At 45.1% G+C, this 27,747-nt stretch overlaps 2 protein-coding genes across 9 annotated transcripts; one reads left to right on the top strand and one right to left on the bottom strand.

Moving 5' to 3' along the window:
• Window positions 1-101: 101 nt before the first annotated feature.
• PES1 (pescadillo ribosomal biogenesis factor 1) lies at window positions 102-16,195 on the bottom strand. 2 transcript variants are annotated; one of them, XM_060691863.2, is made up of 15 exons: window positions 15,847-16,195; window positions 14,046-14,125; window positions 13,204-13,357; window positions 11,615-11,724; window positions 10,414-10,585; window positions 8,823-8,912; window positions 6,502-6,618; window positions 5,278-5,355; window positions 4,979-5,068; window positions 4,117-4,247; window positions 3,704-3,829; window positions 2,932-3,116; window positions 2,654-2,814; window positions 1,647-1,814; window positions 102-903 (listed from the first exon to the last, which is right to left on the bottom strand). In XM_060691863.2, exons 1-15 carry the CDS (start codon window positions 15,868-15,870, stop codon window positions 817-819), a joined length of 1,773 nt encoding a protein of 590 aa, XP_060547846.2. In that variant the 5' UTR covers window positions 15,871-16,195; the 3' UTR covers window positions 102-816. The 2 variants fall into 2 exon arrangements, with proteins under 2 accessions (XP_060547846.2, XP_087736564.1); XM_087880438.1 differs by having other exon boundaries at window positions 2,654-2,811; window positions 15,847-15,953.
• Window positions 16,196-17,195: 1,000 nt separating this feature from the next.
• TCN2 (transcobalamin 2) lies at window positions 17,196-27,497 on the top strand. Of its 7 annotated transcripts, none has more exons than XM_034428669.3 (10): window positions 17,196-17,502; window positions 18,902-19,105; window positions 20,039-20,228; window positions 20,865-21,034; window positions 21,629-21,790; window positions 22,618-22,793; window positions 23,518-23,698; window positions 24,797-24,983; window positions 26,445-26,566; window positions 27,118-27,497. In XM_034428669.3, the coding sequence occupies exons 2-10, from the start codon at window positions 19,033-19,035 to the stop codon at window positions 27,177-27,179; spliced, it is 1,323 nt and encodes a 440-aa protein (XP_034284560.2). In that variant the 5' UTR covers window positions 17,196-17,502; window positions 18,902-19,032; the 3' UTR covers window positions 27,180-27,497. The 7 variants fall into 7 exon arrangements, with proteins under 7 accessions (XP_034284560.2, XP_034284562.2, XP_087736569.1 ...); XM_034428671.3 differs by having other exon boundaries at window positions 17,266-17,502; window positions 20,868-21,034; XM_087880443.1 differs by having other exon boundaries at window positions 17,312-17,502; window positions 20,051-20,228; window positions 20,868-21,034.
• The last annotated feature ends 250 nt before the right edge of the window (window positions 27,498-27,747 follow it).

The following is a 27,747-nucleotide window of genomic DNA, read 5'->3' as shown; positions in this document are numbered from 1 at the left end:
GTTGTATTGTGTTGGGGTGGGGGTAGGAGTGCACGAAGGGCAGCTCAGCCAATCTCATAGCACACATGTTGTACTCTGACAATAAAGGGTTGAATTCGAAATTGAAAATCTGAAATTTTCAAAGTTCAGTTTAATAACGCTTCGTTGCTGTAATTTACAACCAAAATGCAAAAAACACGCGGACTCCACAATGGCTGCAAAATGAAACAAGTGTTGCTGGCTAGAAGTTACCCTCCAACTGAGGTAGAGCCGAACTATCTTAATCCCGGATTTTATTTACACGCATAGGAAGATTACCTTGAACGACTCTTAAAATAACGTGTTAGGCCAAGAACTTCAAAAATGTTTATTCTGTGCAAAAACTAAAAGGGGAAGAAGGGAAAAAAATAACCCTCTGCTCAGAAAGCAAACCAATTTTCTGATTCCAGATAGGAACCTTGTTCATGTGTTTGCTATTTTATGTGTCCTTGGCAAAGCGGGACTGTTCGTGACTCTTTCTCTCCTCAAAAATAACATTTCTCCATCCAAGACTGGGGATCTAGCTTACCGTCTCACTGACGCTGGTACGGTGGGTGTGACAAAGACAAAAACTGAATGGAATCAAACATTTACACGTCTTTTCAATAGAATTTCCCTAAAGAAATCAGGGTACCGTAGACCCAGTTCTGATTAGTTCCGTTTTGGAGAGGGCAAAGCCCCAAAGAATCAGGAATTCCAATGTTGTCCATCTCCAACGTGAAAGATCCAGCTTTAAGTCCCAGGTCCACTTTCCAGGGCTGCGTTGTGAAATGTTAGCCCAAAACGAGATGGGCTCTTCTATTCCCGTCGTGCCTTCTTGCTTTTCTTCTTTTCTGATTTTACTGCCGCATCGTGAGCTTTCCGTTTCTCTGCCAATTTGTTGGCCTGAAAAAAGAAGGAGAAGGAGAAGGAGAAGGAGAAGGAGAAGGAGAAAGAGAAGGAGAAGAAGAAGAAAAAAATTGCTAAGTCCAATTCTCACAGAGAAGTTCCTTGAAAGATGGGGCTCTGGCAAGAGTCCGAAAAGCTCGGAAGACAAAACCTCTGGTCCCGATGACCGATCCAGATTGGATCCTGCAACATTATCCTAGGACAGTGATGGTTAACCTTTTCGTCGTCGTGTGCCAAAAGTGGGGGGAGTACAGGGGGGTTGCGCGTGGGTGTGCCCACACCCATAATTCAATGCCCCCCCCCATCCTGCCCACCTGTGCTTGTGCACATGACCCCCCCCTTCATGCTTCCCCCGCTTTTGGCACACGACGGCAAAAAGGTTACCTGTGGGACTGCTAGACCCGTTTTTCGCCCTCCCCAGGCTCCAGAGGCTTTTTTGGAGCCTGGGGAGGGCGAAAACAGCCTTCCCCACCCCCCTGGAGGCCGGAAACAGCCAATTTCCCGACTTCCGGTGGGCCCGGAAGGCCCAAAACTCAGCTGGCCGGTGTGCGCATGCACGCTGGAGCTGACCTAGGGCAACGCTCACGTGCCCAGGGATATGGCTTCGCGTGCCACAGGTTTGTCATCACGGTCCTAGGACATGGATAGAGAATTCATTCATAATTCTCGCAGTTCCCAAAGAACCTCAGGAGGGAAACTGAGCAGAGCAAAAAAAAAGAAGAAGAAGAAGAAAAAGATACCTCTCTAATTTTGCGCTTCTTCCCAAACATTATTTTTTGGTAGAGGTATTTCTCTCGTTTCTTCATCATCATGATGGCCAAGCGTTTTTCCTCGCTCTGCTGTTCTTGCATCAGCCGCTCCTTATCTTCCTTCACAATCTGGCCAGGTGTCACCTTCACTGGGAGATTCTGAGACAAGAGGAAATTTCGCACTCAAAAGATAGTTTCAGTTAACCCGGAGAACAAAACCTTTAGGAAAACTTTCCCAAGTCAATGCTAGGCTTGATTTTAATATAATATAATAAATATAATAAATATAATATAAAGTTGTTAAGTTAAGTTAAGTTAAGTTAAGTTAAGTTAAGTTAAGTTAAGATAATATACTGTGTTTCCTCAAAAATAAGACCGGGTCTTATATTAATTTTTGCTCCAAAAGACGCATTAGGGCTTATTTTCTGGTTAGGTCTTATTTTGGGGGGAAACACGGTACTAAAGGCATCCATCTGGATGACAATCTTAACTCGGGTTTATTTTTGAGGTGGGGCTTATATTACGAGCATCCTGAAAAATCATGCTAGGGCTTATTTTCCGGTCAAATCTTATTTTCGGGGAAACAGGTTAATATACCAGGGTTGCCCCCAAAATAAGACATCCCCTGATAATAAGCCCAATCGGGCTTTTGAGCGCATGGCAATAAGGCCAAGCACTTATTTCAGGGTTCAAAATAAATATAAGATAGGGTCTTATTTTCGGGGGAACACGGTAATTAATATTATACAATTAATATTATATAATTAATATTATACACACACTTACTGGGTCACTCTGAGATTGACATCAGTTCTCATACGGTGAACAGATTTCATAAAGAACTACAAAATATAGGTAATCCTCAACTTACAGCGGTTCATTTAGTGACTTGCTCAAAGTTACACCGGCACCTGTAACCCTTATTTTTTTTACTATGACTGGATTCAATCAACGTCCTACCACTTTCTGACTTCATAAATAAGCATCTTTTAGGATACCTTGTTCTGAGATCGCTGTGCTTCCATTTTGCGCAGTTTCCCTTCATCTTCCTTGTCAGAATCCTCCTCTTCCTCCTCCTCTTCTTCCTCCGAGCCTTCAGTTGCACCTTCATCCTCTCCGCCGCTCTCTTCTTCCTCTTCCGACTCACTATCTTTGGCTACTGAAAAGATCCAAACCGTGTTAAAGTTGTTGCTGAGAAACCCCAGAAGATATTCTCAGCTCACCCAACCTCTAAAAATGCAACAGGTTCGCCAGAAACCCAGGAGCCGCTGGATACCTGGTTTTTCACCCCGTTGCAAGGCCAAAAGTTTCAGCTTCTCTGGAGGCATGTAGTCCCCTTCTTTCTCCGAGACAAACGGGGAGAGGTGAGGGGGCAGTATTACGCCGGGGAAGTAATCGGCCACGGGAAGGCATATCTTGGCATTGACCGAGTCAAAGACCCACTGAGGCTGGAGGTAATATCTGGGGAGAAAGGAAAGCCAATGAGAAGTGGGCGTATTAGAATGTCAAGTTGTACATTGCGGTGGCGCAGTGGTTAGAGTGCGGTACTGCAGGCGACTTCTGCTGACTGCCGGCTGCCTGCAATTTGGCAGTTTGAATCTCATCAGGATCAAGGTTGACTCAGCCGTCTGTCCTTCAGAGGTCAGTAAAATGAGGACTCAGATTGTTGGGGGCAAGAGGCTGACTCTAAAGCGCTTAGAGGGGGCTGTAAAAGCACTATGAAGCGATATATAAGTCTAAGTGCTATTGCCCCCACTTCCTTCCTCCCCTCCCTCTCCTTTCCTTCCTTCCCCCCTCCCTTTTATCCTTCCTTCCTTCCTTGTGGTTAGAATGCAGCCTTGCAGGCTAATTCTGCCGACTGCCAGCAGTTCAATCCTGACCGGTTCAAGATTGACTCAGCCTTCCTTCCTTCCTTCCTGTTAGAATGCAGTATTGCAGGCTAATTCTGCCGGCTGCCAGCAGTTCGATCCTGACCGGCTCAAGGTTGACTCAAGCTTTCTTAAAATCTGATGTCCGTTTTCTTGCCTACCAAAGGGCAGAGTTCTCACCTTCCAATCACTTGCTTCTCTACATTTGGACGGTCCACTATCTGGTGGGTGATGCGGGGGTCCGTAACATCGTAGGTGGCGCCAATGCAAACAGACTTGTCCCAGGACACTTTGCCGCCAAAGCACCTGGTGAAGGAGAGGTGGGGTTAAGCCAGATCTAGTGACAGGTTTTACATTCAAATGCACATTTACCGTATTTCTCGGAGTATAAGACGCACCTTTTTCCCTCCTAAAAGGGGGTGAAAATTCAGTTGCATGTTACACCGAATGTAGCCCCGCCCACCCACTGGCCCCCACCCTTTGGCCTCTGCCTCCCAGCGGTTTACCTCCTTGCAGCAAGCAGAAACAGCTCCTTTCAGCTTCAGCACAGGCTAATTAGCACAAGTTGATTGAATCGGCAAAGGCTTACACACCTGATGACAAAGGCTAAGGGTTCGCGAGGCACCTCCCGGTTGAGAAAGAACTGCAGCCCTTCGAAGAGCTTCTTCTGTTTTTCCAAGTCCTCTTCCTCCTTCCTCCTGGTCTCTTCTTGTTCTGCAGTCTCCTAGGTAGAGAGAGAGAAAAAGCTCTATCGAACCCCTTCTCCGTGTTGGAAAGGTTATAAATCTATCTATCTAATTCCTTCTATCTATCTATCTATCTATCTATCTATCTATCTATCTATCTATTCTATCTATCTATCTATCTATCTATCTATCTATCTATCTATCTATCCATCTATCTATCTATCATCTATCTATCTATCTATCTATCTTTCATCTATCTATCATCTATCTATCTATCTATCTATCTATCTATCTATCTATCTATCTATCTATCTATCATCTATCTATCTATCTATCTATCATCTATCTATCATCTATCTATCTATCTATCTATCTATCTATCTATATCTATCTATCTATCATCTGTCTATCATCTATCATCTATCTATCTATCTATCTATCTATCTATCTATCTATCTATCTATCTATCATCTATCTATCTATCTATCTATCTTTCATCTATCTATCATCTATCTATCTATCTATCTATCTATCTATCTATCTATCTATCTATCTATCTATCTATCTATCTATCTATCTATCTGTGTTTCCCCAAAAATAAGACGCTGCCTTATATTTTTTTGAACCCTGAAATAAGTGCTTGGCCTTATTATCAGGGGATGTCTTATTTTGGGGAAAACAGGGTATCTCAAAGTACAGTCTCCCCAACATCCTATTTCTTGGGAAGGTATTTTCCTCTGACTCCCCAAAAAAATGGGGTGTCACTCACCCCTTCCACAGGGAACTCATCCACTTCGGCTTCATCCTCTATGTTGGGGGCAACGACTCGAGCGAGGCTGGTGCTGAGAGCCGACAGTTTCTAAGGGAGGGTAAAAGAAAGAGAACCATGAAATTGATGGGCAACTTGATCCAAGTCAACTTAAGCGAAGCACGCAGCTCATGTAGATACCCAGAATGGAAGCAGGCTGGCTGGGGAATTCTGGGAGTTGAAGTCCAAAGTCCAATGTTCCTTAAGGAAGGACGTGGAGGAAAATTTGGAAGGATAGGATTGGGCACCCGTGTTCTCACCTCTAAGGTGCTCTCGGAGTCCAAGGCGTAAGCTTCTCCATCCTCCGGCTTCTTCTCTACTGAAGAATGGCCTTCGATCTAAAAGAACAGAACACGGATACGGCAGTGGTGAAATGTAAAATTTGTTAATACCGGTTCTGTGGACGTGGCTTGGTGACTGGGTGGGCGTGGCCAACTTTTTTTTTTTCTTCCTTTTCTTTTAAAAGCATTTTTTCTACCACCTCTACGGCCGAAGAGGTTGCAGGAAAAAAAATGCTTTTAAAAGCCTCTGACGATCGGGCAACTCAGCTGGGATCGTCAGAGGCTTTTAAAAGCATTTTTTTTCTACAACCTCTTTGGCCGATTTTAAAAGCCTCTGACGATCCCAGCTGAGCCGCGCGATCATCAGATCCTTTTTTTTTTTCTTTTAAAAGCATTCTTTCGGCAGAAGAGGTTGTAGAAAATGCTTTTAAAAGTAAAAAAAAAAAGTCTCTGATGATCACGCGGTTCAGCTGGGCATGGAGGGGGGGGAGCACAGGGATTTTTGCTACCGATTCTCCGAACCACCCACTACCATTGCTACCGGATTGGGCGATCCGGTCCGAACCGGGAGCATTTCACCCCTGGGATATGGGGAGGTAGTCCAGACAGGCCACTCAAACTACGAGGGATAAACACGACTGTTATTTTAAGGTTACAGTCCCAGACCCTTGCAAACATTTTTTGGGAATATTTCTTTTTTTAAAAAAAGGAAGTGTTGGGTACGGCTTAATATGAAAAAAGGAAGTTGGAATCAGTTACAGATAGACCCTGAATAACAGTTCTGTTTAGTGACTGTTGTGAAGTTATGACAGCACTGGAAAAAGTGACGAACGGAACAGAATAAAATAGAACACTTAACAACTCGTGTTGCAACGATTCACTTAACAACTAGGTCAAGAAAGGTCGTAAAATGCACTTAACTAATGTCTCTCTTAACAACAGAAACGTGGAGCTCAACTTTGGTCGTAAGTCGAGGACTACCTGTACTGAAAGACCCCTGTTATCGAAGAGCTGGGTCACTTGGAGTTCCTTTCCAATTCCTTCTCTTTCCTCGGGCATCAATAGTGTTTGCCAATGGCCTGGCCTATTATTATTATTTTTTTAGGCCGTCTCTGTGTGTGTGTGTCTCTCTCTCTCTATCTGGGTAAGTTGCCCGTTAAGAAGATAAACTGGGCTTCTCAGTAGCTTGTCTGCTTCACTCACCTTCGGGGGATAGTGCAAGTTGAGTGTCTGGTAGAGACGAAAATTGACAAAGCCAAGAAGGGTGGTGTAGAATTCAGTGAAAGTAGCCATGACCCTATAATCCACATCTGTCGGGTGCTGGAAGAAAGTCAATCAATCAATCAATCAATCAATCAATCAATGTGCAGAAACTTTTTAAATCTAACTCCCAGTTCTATTTATTTTTTTTATTTTTTTTGTAAACAGGAATATATATATATATTTTAAAGGAAGACCACAACAATACACGAGCAAATAATAGATACACACTCAAGGTAAACCGCTCCAAACTCGATTGCAGAAAATACGACTTCAGCAACAGAGTGGTCAATGCCTGGAATGCACTCCCTGACTCTGTAGTTTCTTCTCCCCAAACCCCAAAACTTTAACCTTAAACTGTCTACTGTTGACCTCACCCCATTCCTAAGAGGTCTGTAAGGGGGCGTGCATAAGTGCACCAGCGTGCTTACGGTCCCTGTCCTAATATTTCTTTTTACTCTTACTCTTTTCATCCATTCAAATTATGTATATACTTTTACCTGTAATCTTATATGTTCTTAATAAATAAATAAAAATAAAAAGTGTTGGGTATGACTTAATATTTAAAAGGAAGTTGAAGTATGTCCCCCTGAGACCACCACCAGAAGGGGCCATGATTTCGCGGGCTGCCTGCATTCCCGCGGATGGGACTTTGTTTGTTTGTGTGGACTGGTTTCTGGCATGCCGAGGACCCCCGTTCTAAGCTATCCTTCCCAGATCAGGTGGGAAGTTTGATGGCTTTCTCAAAAGTTCACCAGGTGCAACGGCCAGCTCTCCTGCACACCTGGGTTAATCTTTCGGGACACGTGTATGAATATGCATTTCTACGGTTAACACAAAATGCAAGGTCGACCTTCAAGGCAGCCTGTAAATCAGGGACTAGAGCAGGCAGCTTTCTGGGTCACCTGTCAATCTGCATAACCTTCCAAGGCTTAGGTCAAAGACACAGCTTTATCTTACAAAGTCCCGAATCTGATTTTCCAGTAAGGAAGTTTGTCATTGCTCTAACTCTCGAGAGAATTGGGACTGAAATTGGAATGTTGGTTTGTTAAGTCATTGCAGTTTGTTAAGTCAAGGCACCAGGAGACTGGACTTCATTTTATGACAGTTTTTAACAACAGTTGTTAAGCGAGTCATCACGGTCAATTAAGTGAACTATACAGTTGTAAGTGTGAACCCACTTCATTCAATGGACTTTTTTTTTTTTTGCTGGAAAATGCAATCGTGTGATACTGCAATTGGTTGCAAATGTGAGGTGAGTTGCCAGCACCCAAAATACAATCAGGAGAGCGTTTGGGGTGGGGTGGCAGTTGAAAGTTCAAGGTCATAAGTAACTTTTTGGGGAATTTTTGCTTTGAATGTTCATTTATTGGCCGTCATAAGTCAACCTGCATAAAGTAAGTTTACACGTGCAATACTTAAGATCCTAAAGTTGATAGAATTTTTATTTACTTACTTTTAAGACTTTTAAGCTTTCTAAATAACATTGACGTTCATAATTGGCAATTAATTTACATAAAGATTATTGCAGCGGAACCTGTGGCTGAAGTAATGAAATATATCAAGATTGATCACATCACAATCAATGGAAAAAAGAGATCTTACAGGCACAAGAAGGGATGCCTGGGTCGGTGATCATTAAGAAGCAAAATATAACGTTTTTTTAAAAAAAAATGAGAGAAATGCTTTGTAAATAAGCAAAGACAGTTCTCTGTGTCCAAGCAACTGGCTTCTAACAATGAAACTCCATGCTTAGAGTTAATTGTTAATTGCCATTTTCACCTTGGGGTTTTTGTTTTTTTTTTTAAAAAAAGTTAATGATTTCCTTCCCACGAGAACACTGAAAACTAAACACCAAGCATGAGAGTTCGGCACGCAAAAAACAGGAAGGAATCTGCCTTCTGGTCAAGAATGCCTAATTCTGTTCAGGTACATAACAGAGTTGGAAGGGACCTTGGAGGTCTTCTAGTCCAACCCCCTGCTCAAGCAGAAGATCTTATACCACTCCAGACAAACAGCTGTCCAGTCTCTCTTTAAACACCTCCAGTGATGAAGTACCCACAACTTCTGGAGGCAAGCTGTTCCACTGGTTAATTGTTCTCACTGTCAGGAGTTTTCTCCTTAGTTCTAAGTTGCTTCTCTCCTTGATGAGTTTCCACCCATTGCTTCTTGTCCTGCCCTCAGGTGCTTTGGAGAATAGCTTGACTCCCTCTTCTTTGGGGCAACCCCTGATATTAAACGATATTAAACAGCCCTATACTCACGTTGTGGGAGAAGGCATAGGGCGTTATCCAGGTGACAAGCTGGCCCAGCACCTCAGCCTGGTAATAGATGCCCTTAATGGAGAGAAAAACCTGAGGGAAAGCAGAGAAAAACAAACTCAAGTCAGGAAAACAACCCAAGAGCCTAAAATTGCAGACAGGAAAGAAATGACTAGCACAGGGTTGGTAAATCTTTTGGGCTCAGGCGTGTCAATAATTCAAAAATAATAATAATGCCTAACTCTGCTGGCGTGTTACCCTTTTTCCCATGAGCAAAACAGAAATAATGCTTTTCAGTCACTTATTTATTTTATTTTTTTTTAAAATACAATCCAATTGTGTGTGTGACACATTCACCCACCCCCAGGATCGATGCCACTTTTGTTAGGGCAGTGTTCCCTTTCGGTTGACACGCTCTGCAGCCTGCCCGTGCCTTCTCCAAGGCCCACGAGGCCTTCGTTCTTGAAGTGGCTTCCGGGAGATCCGTGGCCTCCGAACACCTCACAAATATATGACTTTCGAATGCTCCAGAGGCCGCACAGCAGCCTGGCCCTCTCACGTGATTTTTGGAAGCTGCACAAGAGCGCATCCCTATTCGGGCACGGCCTCCAAAAGCAATACGAAACCACGAGCTTTGGCGAATAAGAGCCTTGGTAGTACAGTGGTCTAAGGCACCCTGTTATTAAGCTGGTTATTAAAACCAGCTGCCTGCAATTACTGCAGGTTCGAATCTCTCCAAGGCTCAAGGTTGACTCAGCCTTCCATCCTTTCTAAGGTAGGTAAATTGAGGACCCAGTTTGTGGGGGCAATAAGCTGACTTTGTATAAATATACAAAAGGATGAAGGCTATTGCTTAGCGCATTGTAAGCCGCCCTGAGTCTCCGGAGAAGGGCGGCATATAAATCAAATTAAAAAAAAAAAAAAAGTTGTTGTTGAACACTGATGTACCGCTCGAAACATCATGGCGTGTCAGCTTAAAAACGTGTGTCATAGGTACGCCATCTGTGGATTAACAGCTCCGTTGACTTAATTCTCTTGGCATGTATTCATCATCATCATCATTTAATGATCCCATAATCCATTGCGGGGTGGAGTTTGGGCAACCGAATGGAGCTAGCAGAGTGTTTACTGGCCGGATGCCTTTCCTGTCGCCAATGCGGAGTTTTGTTCAGCAGATATATTTCTCATAGTTCTGAGAAATATCTGCCTCTACCTAGGATCGAACTCACAGCCTCCTGATTGTGAGGCGAGAGCTCCACCTCTAGGCCACCGCACCACTCTTATTCTCTTGGCATGTATTCATCATCATCATTTAACGACCCCATGGAGTCTGGGAAACTGAATGGAGCTAGCAGAGTGTTGGCCGGATGCCTTTCCTGTCGCCAATGCGGAGTTTTTGTTCGGCAGATATATTTCTCATTGTGCCCAGAGAGAGAAATATCTGCCTCTACCTAGGATCGAACTCACAGCCTCCTGATTGTGAGGCGGGATCTCCACCCCTAAGCCACCGCACCACTCTTATTCTCTTGGCATGTATTGATCCGAGGGAAATCCATCAGCACTGGCGTCTCCAAAGGGGCCCTTCCCAGCTCACCTTGCGAAGACCGCGCGAGGCGATGACGTAGTTGAGGAACTCCACGGTCAGCCGACGACACAGCTGGATGGTCTGGACGTGACACTTGCCGGTGCGTGGGAAGGTGGAAAAGAGGACGCACATGGAGAGCGCATCGTCCAAATCTCGCAGGGCGTCCACGAAGGTTGGGTATCTGCAGCCATTTGAGAAGAAGAAGACAAGTTCAAGCACCATCTGCCTCTCTAGACGCTTGTGGGAGAGGAGTTGCAAGTATCAGTGCGGCTTCCTGTTATTAGGGCTTAATCTGCCAACAGGAATTGCCCCAAATCTGTCGTGCAATCTTGCTTAACCAGGTTTTGTTGAACGAACTGTAATCGTCTGGATAGCCACTCAAGTCTAAGCAAAATTTTATACATACCATATTTTTTGGAGTATAAAACGCACTTCCATCCCCTCCCTAAAAGAGGGTGAAATTTTGAGTGTGTCTTACACACCGAATGTAGCCAAAAATGTAAGGCACGGAGGCAGTGATGGTCTGTGGCAATCCCTGCAGCCTGGAACAGCTGATTGGGGGTATTCCGGGAGGCCGATCCACCCGCCAATCAGCTGCTCGTGCTGAATCAGGCGGCAATAATGTGCTGAAGCTCACCTGCGGTTTGCTATTTGCTGCAAGGACTCAAGAGTCTGCAGCAGCAATCCCATCCAGAAAGCACACACAAATAACTGATTCAGCAGGATTCAATAACTTCTCTTTATATACAATATAACACATGAAGTAAATATACAAGACCAAAAGCCAGGTTTTCCAACGTGGTAGTAAATACAAGCAAAACACAAGCAGAGGAGAGGAGTTTCAGTTTCAGTTTTGAGCAGCAGACTAGTTTAGAGCTCAGCACAGACTCAGAGCTAAGCCACGCCCAGGCTCCTTGCTGTCTCCTTCCTTGTTGCTCACATAGCAAATACTGTTTCAGTTTCCAAACAGCCCTCAACTCTCTCACACACTGACAGGACGCTAGCCAGACGAATACCGATGGATGCTGGTAGGCAGAGGCAGAATTTCTTTTTCTTCTTATTTTCCTCCCCAAAAACTAAGGTGCGTCTTATACTCCGAAAAATACAGTCATTGCAACCCTAGAATTCCCAGACAATCGTCTGAAAACTGCTCCTTTTCCCCTCCCAAAGCCAGGAGAGATTATTGATCTTGAGGGTTTTCAACTCTTACCTCTCTTTGATGATGTGGTCCAATTTATAAGCCGGCTTGTTGTCTTTCAGGCGCTGCACTGTGTTCCATTCGCTCTTCCCGTAGGCTTTTCGCAACTTGCGGACAAATACCTTATGGGGAGAGAAATATTTTACAGCCCCACATTTCCCAATGTCCAGACCACAATTCTAAAGGGCTGGGCTGCTATCCACCAGCATGTTTCCTTCCTCTTCTTCAACAAGGAGACCCCGAGTCTTTGGCTTGTTTTCTTTTATACCAGGGGTGTCAAACTCGTGACCCCCGGACCGGATGTGTCCACGCGGCGGCCACACCGACTCCCCATTTTAGCCAAGGGGGAAAAAAGTTGTGATACGTCACGTGATGACGTGAGTTTGACGCACCTATTTATGCTACCCTGTTTCCCTGAAAATAAGACATCCCCTAAAATAAGCCCTCCCCGAAAATATTTAAACGCAGAGCTGGAAATCAGGTAGGATGGCAAGAGGAGCCCCATCTTGCTCCACACGCCCCAAAATAATAAGACCTCCCCGAAAATAAGACCAAGAGCTTATTTCGGGGTTCAAAAAAATAAATAAGATAGGGTCTTATTTTGGGGGAAACACGGTAAGCATATATCTTTTACGTATTATTTTTTCACTTCTCTTATGACCGTATTAAAAATACTTCTCTATTTCACAGACGTCAAATGCTTTAAACTTCTCACCCAGAACGCTAGATTTTAAGGCTGGATAAAATGATCCCAAGAGTCCCTTGGACTGCAAGGCGATCCAACCGGTCAGTCCTGGAGGAGATCAACCCTGACTGCTCTTTAGAAGGCCAGATCCTGAAGAGGAAACTCAAATCCTTTGGCCACCTAAGGAGAAGGAAGGACTCCCTAGAGAAGAGCCGAATGCTGGGAACGACTGAGGGCAAAAGAAGAAGGGGACAGCAGAGAACGAGGTGGCTGGATGGAGTCACTGAAGCAGTCGGCGAGAGCTTCAATGGACTCCAGAGGATGGTAGAGGACAGGAAGGCCTGGAGGAACGTTGTCCATGGAGTCGCGATGGGTCGGACACGATTTCACGACTAATAACAACAAAATGATCTTAAATTAACTTTGCCACTGACGCCCTGAGTTGCAAGTGAAAACTGTGCCGATCAAATAATTAACACAGGGAGAAAAAGCATTCCAGGAGCCTTGGTAGTACAAGGGTCTAAGACACCCTGTTATTAAGCTGGTTATTAAGACCAGCTGCCTGCAATTACTGCAGGGTTCGAATCTCGCCAAGGCTCCAGGTTGACTCAGCCTTCCATCCTTTCAAAGGTAGGTGAAATGAGGACCCAGTTTGTGGGGGCAATAAGCTGACTTTGTATAAATATACAAAAGGATGAAGGCTATTGCTGAGCACATTGTAAGCCGCCCTGAGTCTTCGGAGAAGGGCGGCATATAAATCAAATTTTTTTAAAAAAAAAATTCCAGTAAGTGGCAGAACAGCAATTTTTGAAGTGCCAATCACTCCCACCCACCCCGTCCAAAGTGGCTGTTACGCCCAGAGGTTCATCTGCAGCTTTTAATCAGTTCCGGGGTGCCCCCCCCCAAATCGTGATACCTTATAGTCCCGGAATTTGTTGACAATGGGCTCATGGAGAAGAAATTTTATGTCTTTCAAGAGGTAAAACGTCCGGGCAGCTGTTGATCCCTTGTTCACCTTCTTCTTGTGTTTGGGCTCGTGGGGATAAATCCCTTTTAGGATGCAGAGTCGCCTGGAAAAACGAAAACGGGTGAGAAGACGGATTCAATTTGCTACCTTAAAGTCTTGGCTGGCTTCACATTTAAAGATGGGGATGCAGTCTTGTGAGTCCACCGTTAAATTGGGGGTGGCGGCAGCCGCCAAAAAACTCAACGACCAAATGACAATCTGAATCATGGATTTATATATCTTGGCAATCTCCTAACTTTTGGATAGTGAAATGGGCAGCACCATCAGGCGTTGCCCCGAAGAAGAAGTGGGGTGGTAGTGGTCCATCTATTCTCCAAAGCAGCTGAAAGGCAGGATAAGAAGCAACGGATGGAAACTAAGCAAGGAGAGAAGCAACCTAGAACTAAGGAGGAATTTCCTGATAATTAGAAAAATTAACCAGTGGAACAGCTTGCCACCAGAAGTTGTGGCTGCTCCATCACTGGAGGCTTTTAAAAAGAGGCTGGACAAGCATATACATTTCATAAATAATTAAAACAAGCATCTTGTGTGAACTCAACCATCACTTAAGCCCAGCGTGATCCTTACCCAATATTTCTCGGTCTCCAAATTTGTCCCACCTCCTCACCCTCTCCCCCCTCCACCCCACTTCAGTTTCTACTCCATTCCAGCAAAGGCATCACCTGCACCTTCCCTGCACAACCAGAGCAAGTGACACCCACAGTAGACTACTCAAAATCTCTTGGCCATACCTGAAGTCTGGAAGGCTGAGCTGCAGTTTCTTCCGAGCTTTATTTCTGGTGATATAGTTGGTGGCTGAGCCCCTCTCGTACTTTCGTAGACGGGCAGGGAAAAAAGAGAGACAAAGCAGTTAATTAGCTCTGGCCCTGCCAATAACTTATCGCCTTACTGGATGTGGAGCCTCCCAGATACGCTGCAGCTCCTTGACTGGCACATTTGCCCGGCTGGAAGATGCCAGGCAAAAAGGCCCTCCAAGAATTTGATGTCATGATCTATGACCGACCAACTCAGGAAGCTCAAACTGCCCAAGGAGCTGCTGATCCAGTTCTACAGAGGAATGATGTCATCTGCACCTCTCTATAACTGTCTGGTTTGGCTCTGCAACCCAACAAGACAGACACCGACTTCAGAGGATCATTAGAACTGCAGAAAAAACCATGGCTGCCAACCTGCCTTCCATTGAGGACCTGTATACTGCAGGAGTCAAAAAGAGGGCTGGGAAAATATTTACAGGCTCCTTGCATCCTGGACATAAACTCTTTCAACTCCTACCCTCAAAACGACACTATAGAGCACTGCACACCAGAACAACGAGACACGAGGACAGTTTTTTCCCGAACGCCATCACTCTGCTAAACAAATAATTCCCTCAACACTGTCAAACTATTCACTAAGTCTGCACTACTATTAATCTTCTCATTGTTCCCATCACCCATCTCCTCCCACTTATGACTGTATGACTGTAACTTTGCTGCTGGTATCCTTAAGATTTATATTGTTTCCTAGTATGATTTGATTGCTTATTGTTTCCTATGACTATCATTAAGTGTTGTACCTTATGATTCTTGATGAACGTATCTTTTCTTTTATGTACACTGAGAGCATATGCACCAAGACAAATTCCTTCTGTGTCCAATCACACTTGGCCAATAAAAAATTCTATTCTAATTTTCCCCTATTCTATTCTATTCTAGTCTCTATTCTATTCCCTATCCAATTCCCAATCCTAAATCCTAATCCTATTCTACTCTACTTCTATTCTATTCTTTTCTATTCTATTTTCTACCCTCTCCTAAATTCCTCCTAAATTCTAATTTATATTCTATTCTATTATTCTATTCTATTCTACTCTCTATTTTCTATCCTATCCTAAATTCCTCTTCTCTTCTAAATTCTATTCTATTTTACTCTACTCTCTATTTTCTATCCTATCCTAAATTCTTATTCTATTCTATCCTAAATTCCTCTTCTCTCCTCTCCTCTATTCTACTCTACTTCTATTCTATACTATTTTCTATTCTATTTTCTATCCTATCCTAAATTCCTCTCCTCTCTCCTCCTAAATTCTAATTTCTATTCTATTCTCCTATTCTAGTCTACTCTCTATCCTATCCTAACTTCTTATTCTATTCTTTATTCTATTTTCAATCCTATCCTAAATTCCTCTCCTCTATTCTATTCTCTATCCTATCTATCGTCCTAACCTAACTTAACTTCTTATTCTATTCTATTCTTTTCTATTCTCTATTCTATTTTCTATCCTATCCTAAATTCTTATTCTCTTCTCTTCTCTTCTATTCTGAGCGGGGAGGCTGGCTCTGCGTGGGCGGGACAGAGACCCCCCCCCGAGAGGCGACTCGCAAGATGCGTGTCGGCAGGCGGCTAAACCCGGAAGTGGCGTGTCTGCATTCAGACGTTCTTTCCAATACACGTGAACAAAAAAAAGAACCGTGAACGCTTTTTTTTCCCCCCCAGGGCGGGTCAGTGGCAGCTGCCGAGGCTCCGCTTTTCGCTCCACGCCCTTTGCGGTACCTTCTTTTTCTCCAGGCCGCCCATCGTCACCGACCCGCCGCTTCTCCCCCTCCGCCTTCTGCCCACGTGGTGGATGGAGAGGCTTCCTGGCCGGGCCTTTAAGCCCCGCCCCTTCCGCCCTCGGGAATCCCGCCCCTTCCGCTCCTCGGAGGGGTTGTCCACGTTAGTGCCTGAACGGGAGTCCGGAGGGGCCGCTCTACGGGCCTCGGGAGCGGACGGTTGTAAACTCCGCGAGGCAGGAAGATGTGCTTTATTCCCGAGGTTGATCAAACAGAGAAAATCTCCCCGGACCCCGCTGTTCCGAGCAGGCACCAAAGTAGAAGGTCGGAGAGGGGTCCTTTGGAGAAGGGTCCTCTCTGAAGGTGGGGAGGGAGCGTGATGGGGATTGGCTGTCCGGGATAAAGAGGAGGCGCACGAAGCAGAGTTTTTCCGCGTCTCTCTGCTGCCCCCTGGAGGCTTCTTCGTGGACCGGGCTTGCTTTGTTTTGGCGCAAGCGCAGAAAGACAGAAGTGTTCTTGGAGATACAGAAAGGAGAGAGGAGGGGAGGGGAAGGGAGGAAAAGAAAGGAAAAGGAGAAAGAAAAGAACAAGAATAGAAGAAAGAAAGAAAGAAAGAAAGAAAGAAAGAAAGAAAGAAAGAAAGAAAGAAAGAAAGAAAGAAAGAAAGAAAGAAAGAAAGAAAGAAAGAAAGAAAGAAAGTGTGATAGGGATTCTGAGAAATATATTTCATAAATGGAGAAATAAGATAATTAATTAATATTACGCTAAGAAACTAGGAATTGAAGGGCGGATAGCGATATTTTTCATATATTATGTATTAAGAAGAGATTAAGATAAGATTAAAAAAAAATATGGAAAAAGAAAATTATGGCTGAAACAGGTAAATTCTATTTGGAAAAAAAACAAAGGAAGATTGGAATAGACGATAAAATTCAATATATAACTATGTTATAAGATGCATAAGATATGACCTGGTCAACGTTCTCTTCATAAAATATGTATGTAAAAGAAAAATTAAATAAAACTTGTTTAAAAAAAACAAAACCTGGTCTCACAAATGTATCCACAATGAGTTTCCCGACATTAAAGCTACACTCTGACTTGATCATTTAATCACATTCAGGAATTGTAATGGACATCATCACAAAAACCTTTGTTAAAACAAACAAACAAACAAAACCCTATTTTAAAAGTGACTTTGGTTCAGTGGCAATTGAGATTCTAGCTTTAAAAAAAGGAATCCCAATACTGTAGCCACAGATCCTTTTATTCCTGTAGCTTTTGTTCCTTCCCTGATAAGAAATCTTAACCATCCTCAATTTATTTCAATGCTGTTATCTGTCTCAGATTATTATTAGAGGATATATTTTTTTTTCTCGGTCTAACACAACTTGTCCTACACACTTGTCCTCTGCCCTGCCTTCCAGATCTCTGCTCTGGTCTCTCAACTTTCTTTTTTTTTGTTTAAAGCCACTTCCTGCAAAAACAAAAAAAACAGCTGACTTCAGCAGCTGGGAGGGGAAAGCAGAGATCGTATGACAAAGGATAAACAAGAAATCGTGGGAAAAGTGAATCTCCCGCAACTCAGTTTCTGGCTACTCCTGAGAATTCGAAAGAAGACCCCACTAGGATAGAATCAACGGCCAGTACAATTAAGGTAAGAGGCATCAAGGAAGCCCCTGTCATTCAAAATATTGAAGTTTTACCCAACCTGGTGCCCTTCAGGCATTGTGAGGCTAGAGGGGGAGATTTCCCCAAGAAGCATGAAAAGAGCCAGATCTGAAGACGGCTGTGTTATCAATCTGCCTGTCTTTTTTTTTTAAAAAAAAAATGCAAAATTCGGCCCCATTGGATTCAGTCGGGACTTATTTCTGGAGAAACAACATTGCCTTTCTCCGGTGAGGAAACAGATCGAAGAGGAAGGGTGACACAGTCTCAGTTTTTAAGTTTCTCTCTTGCTACCGGTCGGGTTGTCTCTCGATTCAACGAACCTGCAAACTAGCCAAACACATTTGAAAAGGACGGGCTGAAAAAAATCACTCCTTAGGGAGGGTGTTATAGGGAGAGCCTGCTGAATAAACTCTGTTCTGGTTAACCATGTAGAGAAGATTATCTCGCAGAATAACTTTCAGCAAAAGAAGATGTCAAAAAGATGTGGAGACTCTGGAAAGAGCGCAGAGTAGAGCAACAAAGAGGATTAGGGGACTGGAAGCTAAAACATACTTAGAACGGTTGCGGGAACTGGGTATGTCTAGTTTAATGAAAAGAAGGACTAGGGGAGACATGAGAGCAGTGTTCCGATATCTCAGGGGCTGCCACAAAGAAGAGGCAGTCAAGCTATTCTCCAAAGCACCTGAAGGCAGGACAGGAAGCAACGGGTGGAAACTAATCAAGGAGAAAAACAAACTTGAACTAAGAAATTTCCTGACAGTGAGGACAATGAATCAGTGGAACAACTTGCCTCCAGAAGTGGTGCTTTGGAGAATAGCTTGACCCCCTCTTCTTTGGGGCAGCCCCTGAGATATTGGAAGACTGCTATCCTGTCTCCCCTGGTCCTTCTTTTCATTAAACTAGACATACCCAGTTCCTGCAACCGTTCTTCATATGTTTTATCCTCCAGTCCCCTAATCATCTTCGTTGCTCTTCTCGGCACTCTTTCCAGAGTCTCCACATCTTTTTTACATCGTGGCGACCAAAACTGGATGCCTTATTCCAAGTGTGGCCTTATTACCAAGGCATTATAAAGTGGTCTTAACACTTCACGTGATCTTGATTCTATCCCTCTGTTGATGCAGCCTAGAACTGTGTTGGCTTTTTTGGGCAGCTGCTGCATACGGCTGGCTCATATTTACAGTAAATGATGAAATATGGGAAGATATGGGAAGCTCCCGGTCTCCCACTGCAGCCTCTCGCCGACTCCATCCGGTTCCATAAACCGGCCTTCCTCATCCTGAGCCAAGAGATCGAAATGTGATACAGGATGCCAAAGTCCCTTCCAGTCTCTCCCGTCGCTGTTTTTCTTCCGACTCAGCCAAAGTCCTTTTCTCTTTTGTAAGATTCAGCCGTTGCTCCGGAGAGGATGCCGTGACCCGGATCGGTCCTTACGGTGATCAGTGATCTGGGATTCCTGAAGAGAAAGCTTCTTTGGGACAGGCCACGCCATTTTCCTGCCGTGGTCTCTGTCGGGATGGGTTTTCCGTGGCTCCAACTTCCCTTCCTTTTCCTCTTCCACCTCCTGTTTACGTCAGTCCAGCTGTGCCGTAAGTCGCTTTGTCTTTATGATTAAGATTGTCAGGAAGTGCCAAAACTGGAAAGCAGAAAAAATTTCTAAGAAGGGAGAGGTAAGTAAGAAAATATTAGAATGTGCAGAAATGAGTAGATTAACCTTAGCAATTAAGGGGAAGGAAGAATCGGAGGATTTCAACGTATGGGGGCAATTTTGGGTCAATGGCTGGAGACTGAATGTAGACAATAGGCAATGTAAAAGTAAGAAATATGGGGAAAATATGTTGTAATGCATTCAATTTAAATGTAAGAGGAAAGATAAATATGTATTAAGAAAATGATGATAAATGTTGAATATGATGACACAAAACTTTTTGTACCCAGATGTTACACTGATTGATTAATGATGAATTGTTAAAAAAACATTTTTACAAAAAAATAAATAAATAACCAACTGATTGTTAGGAAATGGCTGTGAAAAATGGATTATTTGGGTTCACACATATCAGACCGAGCTAGGAGGTATGAGATGGAGATGCACGAAGCTGTCCCACCAATTGTCAAAGAGAGGCCACATTCTCGTTGTTAGGAAATGAGTATTACCTACTTTGTTGAGTTGGCAATATATAAACCATCAATATAGTTTTAAGACTGCTGTATTTCATCATACTGTGTCCTGATTGGTAGCCAATTTCCTGTCGCCAGTACGGAGTTTTGTTCAGCAGATATATTCTCATTGTGCCCAGAGAGAGAAATATCTGCCTCTACCTAGGATCGAACTCACAGACCTCCTGATTGTGAGGCGAGAGCTCCCCCTCTAGGCCACCACACCACTCTAATCATCTTTCTTTCTTTCTTTCTTTCTTTCTTTCTTTCTTTCTTTCTTTCTTTCTTTCTTTCTTTCTTTCTTTCTTTCTTTCTTTCTTTCTTTCTTTCTTTCTTTCTTTCTTTCTTTCTTTCTCTGGAAGAAATCCCTGCAGAAAACCTCCAGCTCATCCAGTCCCTGAATTCGGAGCTCCTAAAGATAGCGGGCGATGGGTCCCAGGAGCCAGACCCCAGCCTCTATTTGGCCCTTCGGCTTTCCAACCAGCATAATTTGGAGAAGGAAAGGGAGTATCTCAACCGACTGTCGGATGTCTTTCAGCCTCAAAGCAGCCGGTAGGTGCAGCCTAATCGCAACCCAGAAATTTGTCTTGAAAAATTCTTCCAAACAAAGAAGAAAAAATGCCTTAGAAATTCTTGATGGAAATGTAGAATTCCTGCACAGGTGTATTTATTATTTACAGAGAGTCCTCGACTTACGGCAGTTTGTTTAATGACCACTCAAAGTTACAAAGTTCCATTCCATTCTACCCTACTCTACTCTACTCTATTCTCCTTCCTTCTTTCCTCTTCCTCCTCTTCTACTCTCTTCTCTTCTCTTCTCTTCTCTTCTCTTCTCTTCTCTTCTCTTCTCTTCTCTTCTCTTCTCTCCTATCTTATCCTATCCTCTTTCCTCTTCCTCCTATTCTATTCTATTCTATTCTATTCTACTCTACTCTACCCTACCCTACCCTACCCTACCCTACCCTATCCTATCTTATTTTCCTTCCTTCTTACCTTCTATTCTATTCTATTCTATTCTATTCTATTCTATTCTATTCTATTCTATTCTATCTATTCTACTCTACTCTACTCTACTCTACTCTACTCTACTCTACTCTACTCTACCCTACTCTATTCTAATATATTAACCCTGCAGAATCCCTCCCAGCCCACAGAGAAAGAATTTAATGATCCGGTTTCTTGTCTTAGCAGCTCCGGGATCCCTTCCGATCCCAGCCACCGGAAAAAACCTGGGACAGGAGAGCTGGCTTTGTACCTCCTCGCTCTGCGGGCTGCTTGTCAGAACATGGACACCCCAGAGAGGAACCGAGCGGTGACTCAGCTGAAGCTTCTCTTGAATAGAGAAATGAAGCACATCGGTGAGAACGGGGTCAGCCCGAAGAATTCCCAATCACAGTTATTTCACAGGGTTTTTCTCCCACAAGGATAACAACGTTCATCCGAGATCGTAAAATTAGAAACGACCAATTTTGAACTTGGTGCCCCCAATCCTGGCCAAATCCTTCTTGTCCTGCCTTCAGGTGCTTTGGAGAATAGCTTGACTCCCTCTTCTTTGGGGCAGCCCCTGAGATACTGGAAGACTGCTATCATGTCTCCCCTGGTCCTTCTTTTCATCAAACTAGATATACCCAGTTCCTGCAACCGTCCTTCCTATGTTTTAGCCTCCGGTCCCCTAATCCTCTTTGTTGCTCTTCTCTGCACTCTTTCTAGAGTCTCCACATCTTTTTTTTACATCGTGGCAACCAAAACTGGATGCAGAATTCCAAGTGTGGCCTTACAAGGCATTATAAAGTGGTATTAACACTTCACGTGATCTTGATTCTATCCCTCTGTTGATGCAGCCTAGAACTGTGTTGGCTTTTTTGGCAGCTGCTGCACACGGCTGGCTCCTATCGAAATGGTTGAGGACAGAAGGATTTCATTGTTCAGCAAGCATCTTTCTCCTCATCTAGGGCACAAGGAGAAAGGTTACCCCATCACCAACTATTTCCAGTACAGCTTGGGGATCCTGGCTTTGTGCGTTCACAACAAGAGGACCGATCCGGAGGTGATCCGGAAGCTGCTGTCGGCTGAACACCATGACAGATTTAATCACCACCAGACACCCTCTGTAGGTAAGATTAGCCTGGCCCAAATCTTCCAGGTGGAGGTGCTTTTTTTTTTTTTAGCCTTTTGGCCAAATTTTCTCTCACTTAAGGACCATTTGACTGGTTTAACAACCGCAGCGATTTGCTTAGTCATTGTTTAGTTTAATTTATTGTCATTGCACCCGGTATAATGAAATTAAATGCCATCTTCAGTGAGCATTATACATAAAATAAAATAAAACAAGAACACCCCTCCTTCACGTTCTATGCAATTGAATTGAAAACCTCTGCTATTGCATTAATATTGCACTATACAGTAGAATTCAATATATAGTTACTGCTCTGGGATAGAAGCTGTTTTTCAGCCTATTTGTCCTTGTTTTTCTTGTCCTGTACCGGCTGACGGATGGTAATAGTTCAAAAAAAAAAAAAATGGTACCCAGGATGAGATGGATCTTTTAAGAATGTTTTGAACTTCCTTAAGGCAGTGGGAGCTATAAAGCTCTTCCGAAGACGAGTGTGGCAAGAAAGATGTTAAAAAGGAACAAAAGTCACTGTCTCGGTTAACAACGGAAACGTTGGGCTCAGTTGCGGTCGTAAGTCAAAGTCTACCTGAATGAATTGAGTCCATCTGTGGCTGGAAAGAAACAAGGTTTTCTTAAATGAGCTACAAATTGACCGATTTGTTGGGATGCGCGGAACTGTTAACCCTGGTTCACAATTTGTGTTCCAGCCATGTGTCTCCTCTGTAGTCACCTCCTTCCAGTTGGGTGGGATTCATTGAAGGGCCTCTGGGGCCGAACTGGCAGTCTTGGGACCTCACCCCATCCTTCTTTTCCTCTCCTTCACTCAAGACACGGAAGCCATGGCCGGCTTGGCTTTTATCTGCTTGGAACAAACCCCCAGATACCCCCACAATCTCCAGGTCAGCGTAAGCAGGGCTGTGAAACGAGCGAAAGCAAAGATCCTGGAAGCTCGGACTCGAGACGGGGTTTATGGGAACATCTACAGCACCCCGCTGGCAGTGCAGGTGAGGAGAGGGTGGGGTGTCCTGTCCCTGGCATTGTCTTCCTTGATGGTAGGGGGATTTCTCTTGGGGTGCAGGTCATTTATTCACGATTAATGGCATACAAGAGGGTGAGCGGTGTGGTAGCCTAGAGGTGAAGATGCTTTGCCTCCCGCTCGGAAGGTTGAGAGATCAATCCCAGGCAGCGACAGATGTTTCTCTATCAAGGTGGAAAGAGAAAATATTTGCTGTGAACCCCGCGTAGGCATCAGGAAGGGCATCCGGCCAGTAAATGCTCAGTTCTGTTTAGTCTCCCCGACTCCACCCTGAATCAAGGAATTGGAGGGATTACCAAAAAAATGACATATAAGGGGACGCGATGGCTCAGCTGTTAAAGACACCGAGCCTATCAGCAGGAAAGCTGACACCCTGGGTTCAAGACACGATGAGCTCTTGTTCCTGCCCCAGCTTTTGCCCACCTAGCAGTTTGAAAGCATGCAAAATGTGAGTAGATAAATAGGTACCACCGGGTTGGGAAGGTATCCACGTTTCTTGATATAGTCATGCCGGCCACATGACCACAGAAGCGTCTTTCGGACGATGCTGGCTCCCGTGACTAAGAAAGGGGGCTGAACACCGCCCCCTAGAGTCAGACACAACTGAACTTTTACTTTAATGACCTATAGAGGGCGCTTTCTTCTCTAATCTTGGGTGAACTTGTTTAGCTTTGCCATTTGTTTTCCATTAGTTTTTGAGCGCTGTCGGAATGAGGCAGAACCAACAGGAGTTCTCCAGCGGCATGGCGGCCCTGAGGCAGAGCCTGGAACAGGGAGACTTTCAAAACAACCTGATCCGGTCACAGCTGCTGCCTGCCTTGTATTGCAAGAGTTACCTGGATGTTGCCAGCATGACGTGCCAAACTCAGACAGGTAAGGGAGGGAGAGAAGGGAGGCCACCAAAGCTGACTTTGGCTGAAGGGGAAGCGCGACCGATTACAACAAGGGCATCCAGGAGTGGCCTTCAAAAATTTTAGCAAGGGGTTCTCTACCTGGTTGTTGGGTGGGTGTGGCCATGGTGGGCGTGGCCTAGTCAGCCTCCTGCACCATAGTGGGAAGGGGGGATTTGCCCTCCCTAGGCTTCAGAGGCTTTTCGTGAACCTCCAGGAGGGCGAAAACGGCCTCCCCAGGCACCGGAGGCCCTTCCCGAACTTCTGGTAGGCCTGTTTTTCACCCTCCTCGAGCCTCCGTGCGCGCCCTGCACTTACCTGCATTCAAAACAGGCCATGTGGGGACTCCTGGGAGGGGAGGAGAGGGGAGGGCGGGGCCAGCCAGGAGTGGGATTTGGGGGTTCTCCGAACTGTACAGAATCATAGCTAGAGATTCTCCCGAACCCCTACGAACCTCCAGCAGCCCACCCCTGAATCCCTTTCATTCACAGTCAGCAAGGCCTGTCCAAACAGTTTTCCAAAGGAATATTTATCAACACAGTCCTTATCTCGCTTGGCAAGCTGCCACGTAATGAGTTTCCAAACGCAGGGCAAGGCCAAACTTGGCACAGAGTCTCTCAAGAGTCACGGAACGAACGGATTGTTTCCTGCAAAAGCCCACTCCCCGTTCGCTCCTCTTTTGTTTCCTAGGGGAGGGGCCAATCTCCTCCAAGGTGTGGCTTTACTCCCAAGTCGACCCTGATTTCTGAGTTGTTGTCTTCTGGCAGCTCTGCACATGCGCACACTGGGAACAGGCTCCAGCTGTTCCTCTGCCTCACTGCCATCTAGCTCCTTCTCTGCCTCCAACGCAAAACCCTCGTCCAAGCTTTCTCCAGCCCCCAGGACTGGCCCATGTTCCTCCCCAACCTCCTCACTGTCCGACTCTGCTGCCAGCTCCGTTGGCCACCGGCGGGCCACAACAGCTGGCTGGGGAATTCTGGGAGTTGAAGTCCACCCATCTTAAAATGCCTAAGATTGGGACACACTGTTCTAACCAGGAAATGGTTTCTGATTCTTCTTCTTCTTCTTCTTTTCTTCACAGAAAGTTCAGTCCCTGATCTTTCCCTGCCGAAACCTCAGGGGATCGATCCGACACGGAATATTTCTATCCGGCTAGAAGCAAGGAAAGCCTCTCAGTTACTGTACCAGCATGTCGTGGTGGTTCCTCGGGGATCGTCTCTTCTGGAGGTCCTGGAAGCTGCAGCCAAAGACGTTCAGCAGCCTTTGAGGTCAGCGCCTCGTTCTCAGGTTTCGGGTGGGCAAGGGGAATTGGCTAGAGGACGGGGTGGGCAGATGGCTGCCTTGGGACCTGGGTGTTTGGCCCAGAGTCACCCAGTTGGCTTTCAGGCCACAGGTGGAACTAGAACTCACAGTCTCCTGGTGGTTGGCCCAAAGTCACCTGGCTGGCTTTCGTGCCTAAGGCGGGACTAGAACTCACGGTCTCCTAGTGATTGGCCCAAAGTCACCCAGTCACTTTCATGCCTAAGGCAGGACTAGAACTCACAGTCTCCTAGTGATTGGCCCAAAGTCACCCAGTCACTTTCATGCCTAAGGCAGGACTAGAACTCACAGTCTCCTAGTGATTGGCCCAAAGTCACCCAGTCACTTTCATGCCTAAGGCGGGACTAGAACTCACGGTCTCCTAGTGATTGGCCCAAAGTCACCCAGTCACTTTCATGCCTAAGGCGGGACTAGAACTCACGGTCTCCTAGTGATTGGCCCAAAGTCACCCAGTCACTTTCATGCCTAAGGCGGGACTAGAACTCACGGTCTCCTAGTGATTGGCCCAAAGTCACCCAGTCACTTTCATGCCTAAGGCGGGACTAGAACTCACGGTCTCCTAGTGATTGGCCCAAAGTCACCCAGTCACTTTCATGCCTAAGGCGGGACTAGAACTCACGTCTCCTAGTGATTGGCCCAAAGTCACCCAGTCACTTTCATGCCTAAGGCGGGACTAGAACTCACGTCTCCTAGTGATTGGCCCAAAGTCACCCAGTCACTTTCATGCCTAAGGCGGGACTAGAACTCACGGTCTCCTAGTGATTGGCCCAAAGTCACCCAGTCATTTTCATGCCTAAGGCGGGACTAGAACTCACGGTCTCCTAGTGATTGGCCCAAAGTCACCCAGTCATTTTCATGCCTAAGGCGGGACTAGAACTCACGGTCTCCTAGTGATTGGCCCAGAGTCACCCAGCTGGCTTTCACGCCAAAGGTGAGACTAGAACTCACAGCCTCCTGGTTTCCAGGCTAGCGTCTTCACCACTAGACGAAACACTCAACCAGTCGATAAAATAATAGACTCTTGTTGGTTTCCTAGTCTGGTCTACCTCAAAGGGCTAACAGGCAGCTTTCCTGATTTGGCCAGATGGCAGGTCCAAAAGCCCGGATCCTTTTGAAGGCTCCCGGATTCCAGAAATCCTCGGAACTGGGGTGACCTGATGGGCAGACTTTGGATTAGCAGCATTCCCAGAGTCCCCCTTTTTCTCTCATCAGGAGAACAGCAGAGCCGGAATAAAAATTAATCAATGAATTTAACTAATCCAATTCCTAGAGAATTTGGGCATCTTCATAATTCGGATCGTCTCGTTCCTGCAAAAAAAAATTGTCTCGGATGTAGCCTAATGATGCTTTGCCCGGTTTTCTTAGACGCCGGCTCTCTTTTTTTGGGGGGGGGTGTGTGCGTGAAATAGGTATGAGACCCAGAAAACCCTCTCCGGCCCCATGCTGACGGGAGTGATGGGGGAGAAGCCTCAAGAAGGCGAACGGAAGTACTGGAGGCTCCTGAGGCATCCCAACAGCAGTTTGGACCAAGGTGAGGGCTGGATGTTGGGTTGGGGGCAGGGCGGTCATAGGGGTGCTGTTTCTGCCCCAGCTACAGACCCCAAAGAACGCAGCACACACAAAGTCTGTTCAAAAATAAACCAGTTTTTCACAACAATGGCATTAACAGCCGCCAAGAATTCCAAGAATAATAACTGAAAGCTTACTGTGGTTGGCAGAATGCCCAGAAGCAATTTGCAGGAAGCTGATAAGATAAGACAAGAGGGAGGGGGGAGGGGGGTGGGGGGAAGGGGGAGGAGGGGGTGGGAGGGAGGCGGGGAGAAAATGTTTGTATCTTTGATAAAACTTTTTAATAAAAAAAAAAAAGATAAGACAAGACACAAAGGAGAGTGAACGAAGTTGTTCCCTGCAAATTGTTTCAGTCGGCATTCCTCCTTAAATAGGCTAAGGGAGAGGCCAATTAGCCCCAAGCTAATTGGTGATCCCCAGATAGCCGGAATATAATTGGGGGCAACCCTACAGATTATCCTGTTTCCTTCCTCCTCATAACAGCAACGAGGTGTTTGCATTTCTGCTCCTCAGGTATCGCCGAATACATCCCACAAGATCAAGAGCATATTATTTTGAAGATGACTTCTTGGTAGAGATGGATCCCACCGCTGGTAGGCCCAGCTGTCTCTTCACAAACGATGGGCATACGTGCGGACTTGTCCTTGGAGAATTGGAGCACGTTCTTTTCCTCCCCTCTTGAGGACTAGGATCTTGGTTGTTGTTTTTTTAAACGCCTCTTTTGATTTCAGTCCAAAGTCCAGTGATGTAGAAAAAGAAAGAAAGAAAGAAAGAAAGAAAGAAAGAAAGAAAGAAAGAAAGAAGAAAGAACAAACACAACAACAAATCATGACCTACAAAATGTAAAATTTTGTTAAAATTGAAAATACAAAGAAGGAGAAATTGGTTCTAAATCTGTGGCTAAAGGTTTTATAATTGCTCAAGAGCCAAAATGGCCTTAAACCTGTGGATCAAGTGTGACATCACCCAAGAGATAATTTGGTGTAGTGGTTAGAGCCCGAGGCTGCAAAATTCGCACGAGACCAGTAATCGTGATCTCAGAAACCAAGTTAATACCTGAAAAATAATGAGTGGATTTGAATGAGATAAAAAGGAAAGGGACAGAAAATGTGTTTGATTTATCCTGGGAGTTACTCAAAAGAA

This window comes from Pantherophis guttatus, chromosome 17, assembly GCF_059756535.1.
Source record: "Pantherophis guttatus breed Tessera chromosome 17, ASM5975653v1, whole genome shotgun sequence".
Lineage (NCBI taxonomy): Eukaryota > Metazoa > Chordata > Lepidosauria > Squamata > Colubridae > Pantherophis > Pantherophis guttatus.
The sequence above is the reverse complement of the archived record's forward strand: the minus strand, read 5'-3'. Positions and strand labels throughout refer to the sequence as shown.

Excerpts from the sequence above, each read along its gene's own strand:
- PES1 (XM_060691863.2), bottom strand. The coding sequence starts at position 15,870 with ATGGGCGGCCTGGAGAAAAAGAAG. Across the intron at positions 11,725-13,203 it reads ACAAATTCCGGGACTATAAG|GTATTTGTCCGCAAGTTGCG; the intron begins GTATCACGATTT and ends TCTCCCCATAAG. Across the intron at positions 8,913-10,413 it reads CCTCGCGCGGTCTTCGCAAG|GTTTTTCTCTCCATTAAGGG; the intron begins GTGAGCTGGGAA and ends GCTTTCCCTCAG.
- TCN2 (XM_034428669.3), top strand. The coding sequence starts at position 19,033 with ATGGGTTTTCCGTGGCTCCAACTTCCCTTCCTTTTCCTCTTCCACCTC. Across the intron at positions 21,791-22,617 it reads CCACCAGACACCCTCTGTAG|ACACGGAAGCCATGGCCGGC; the intron begins GTAAGATTAGCC and ends CCTTCACTCAAG. Across the intron at positions 26,567-27,117 it reads CAACAGCAGTTTGGACCAAG|GTATCGCCGAATACATCCCA; the intron begins GTGAGGGCTGGA and ends TCTGCTCCTCAG.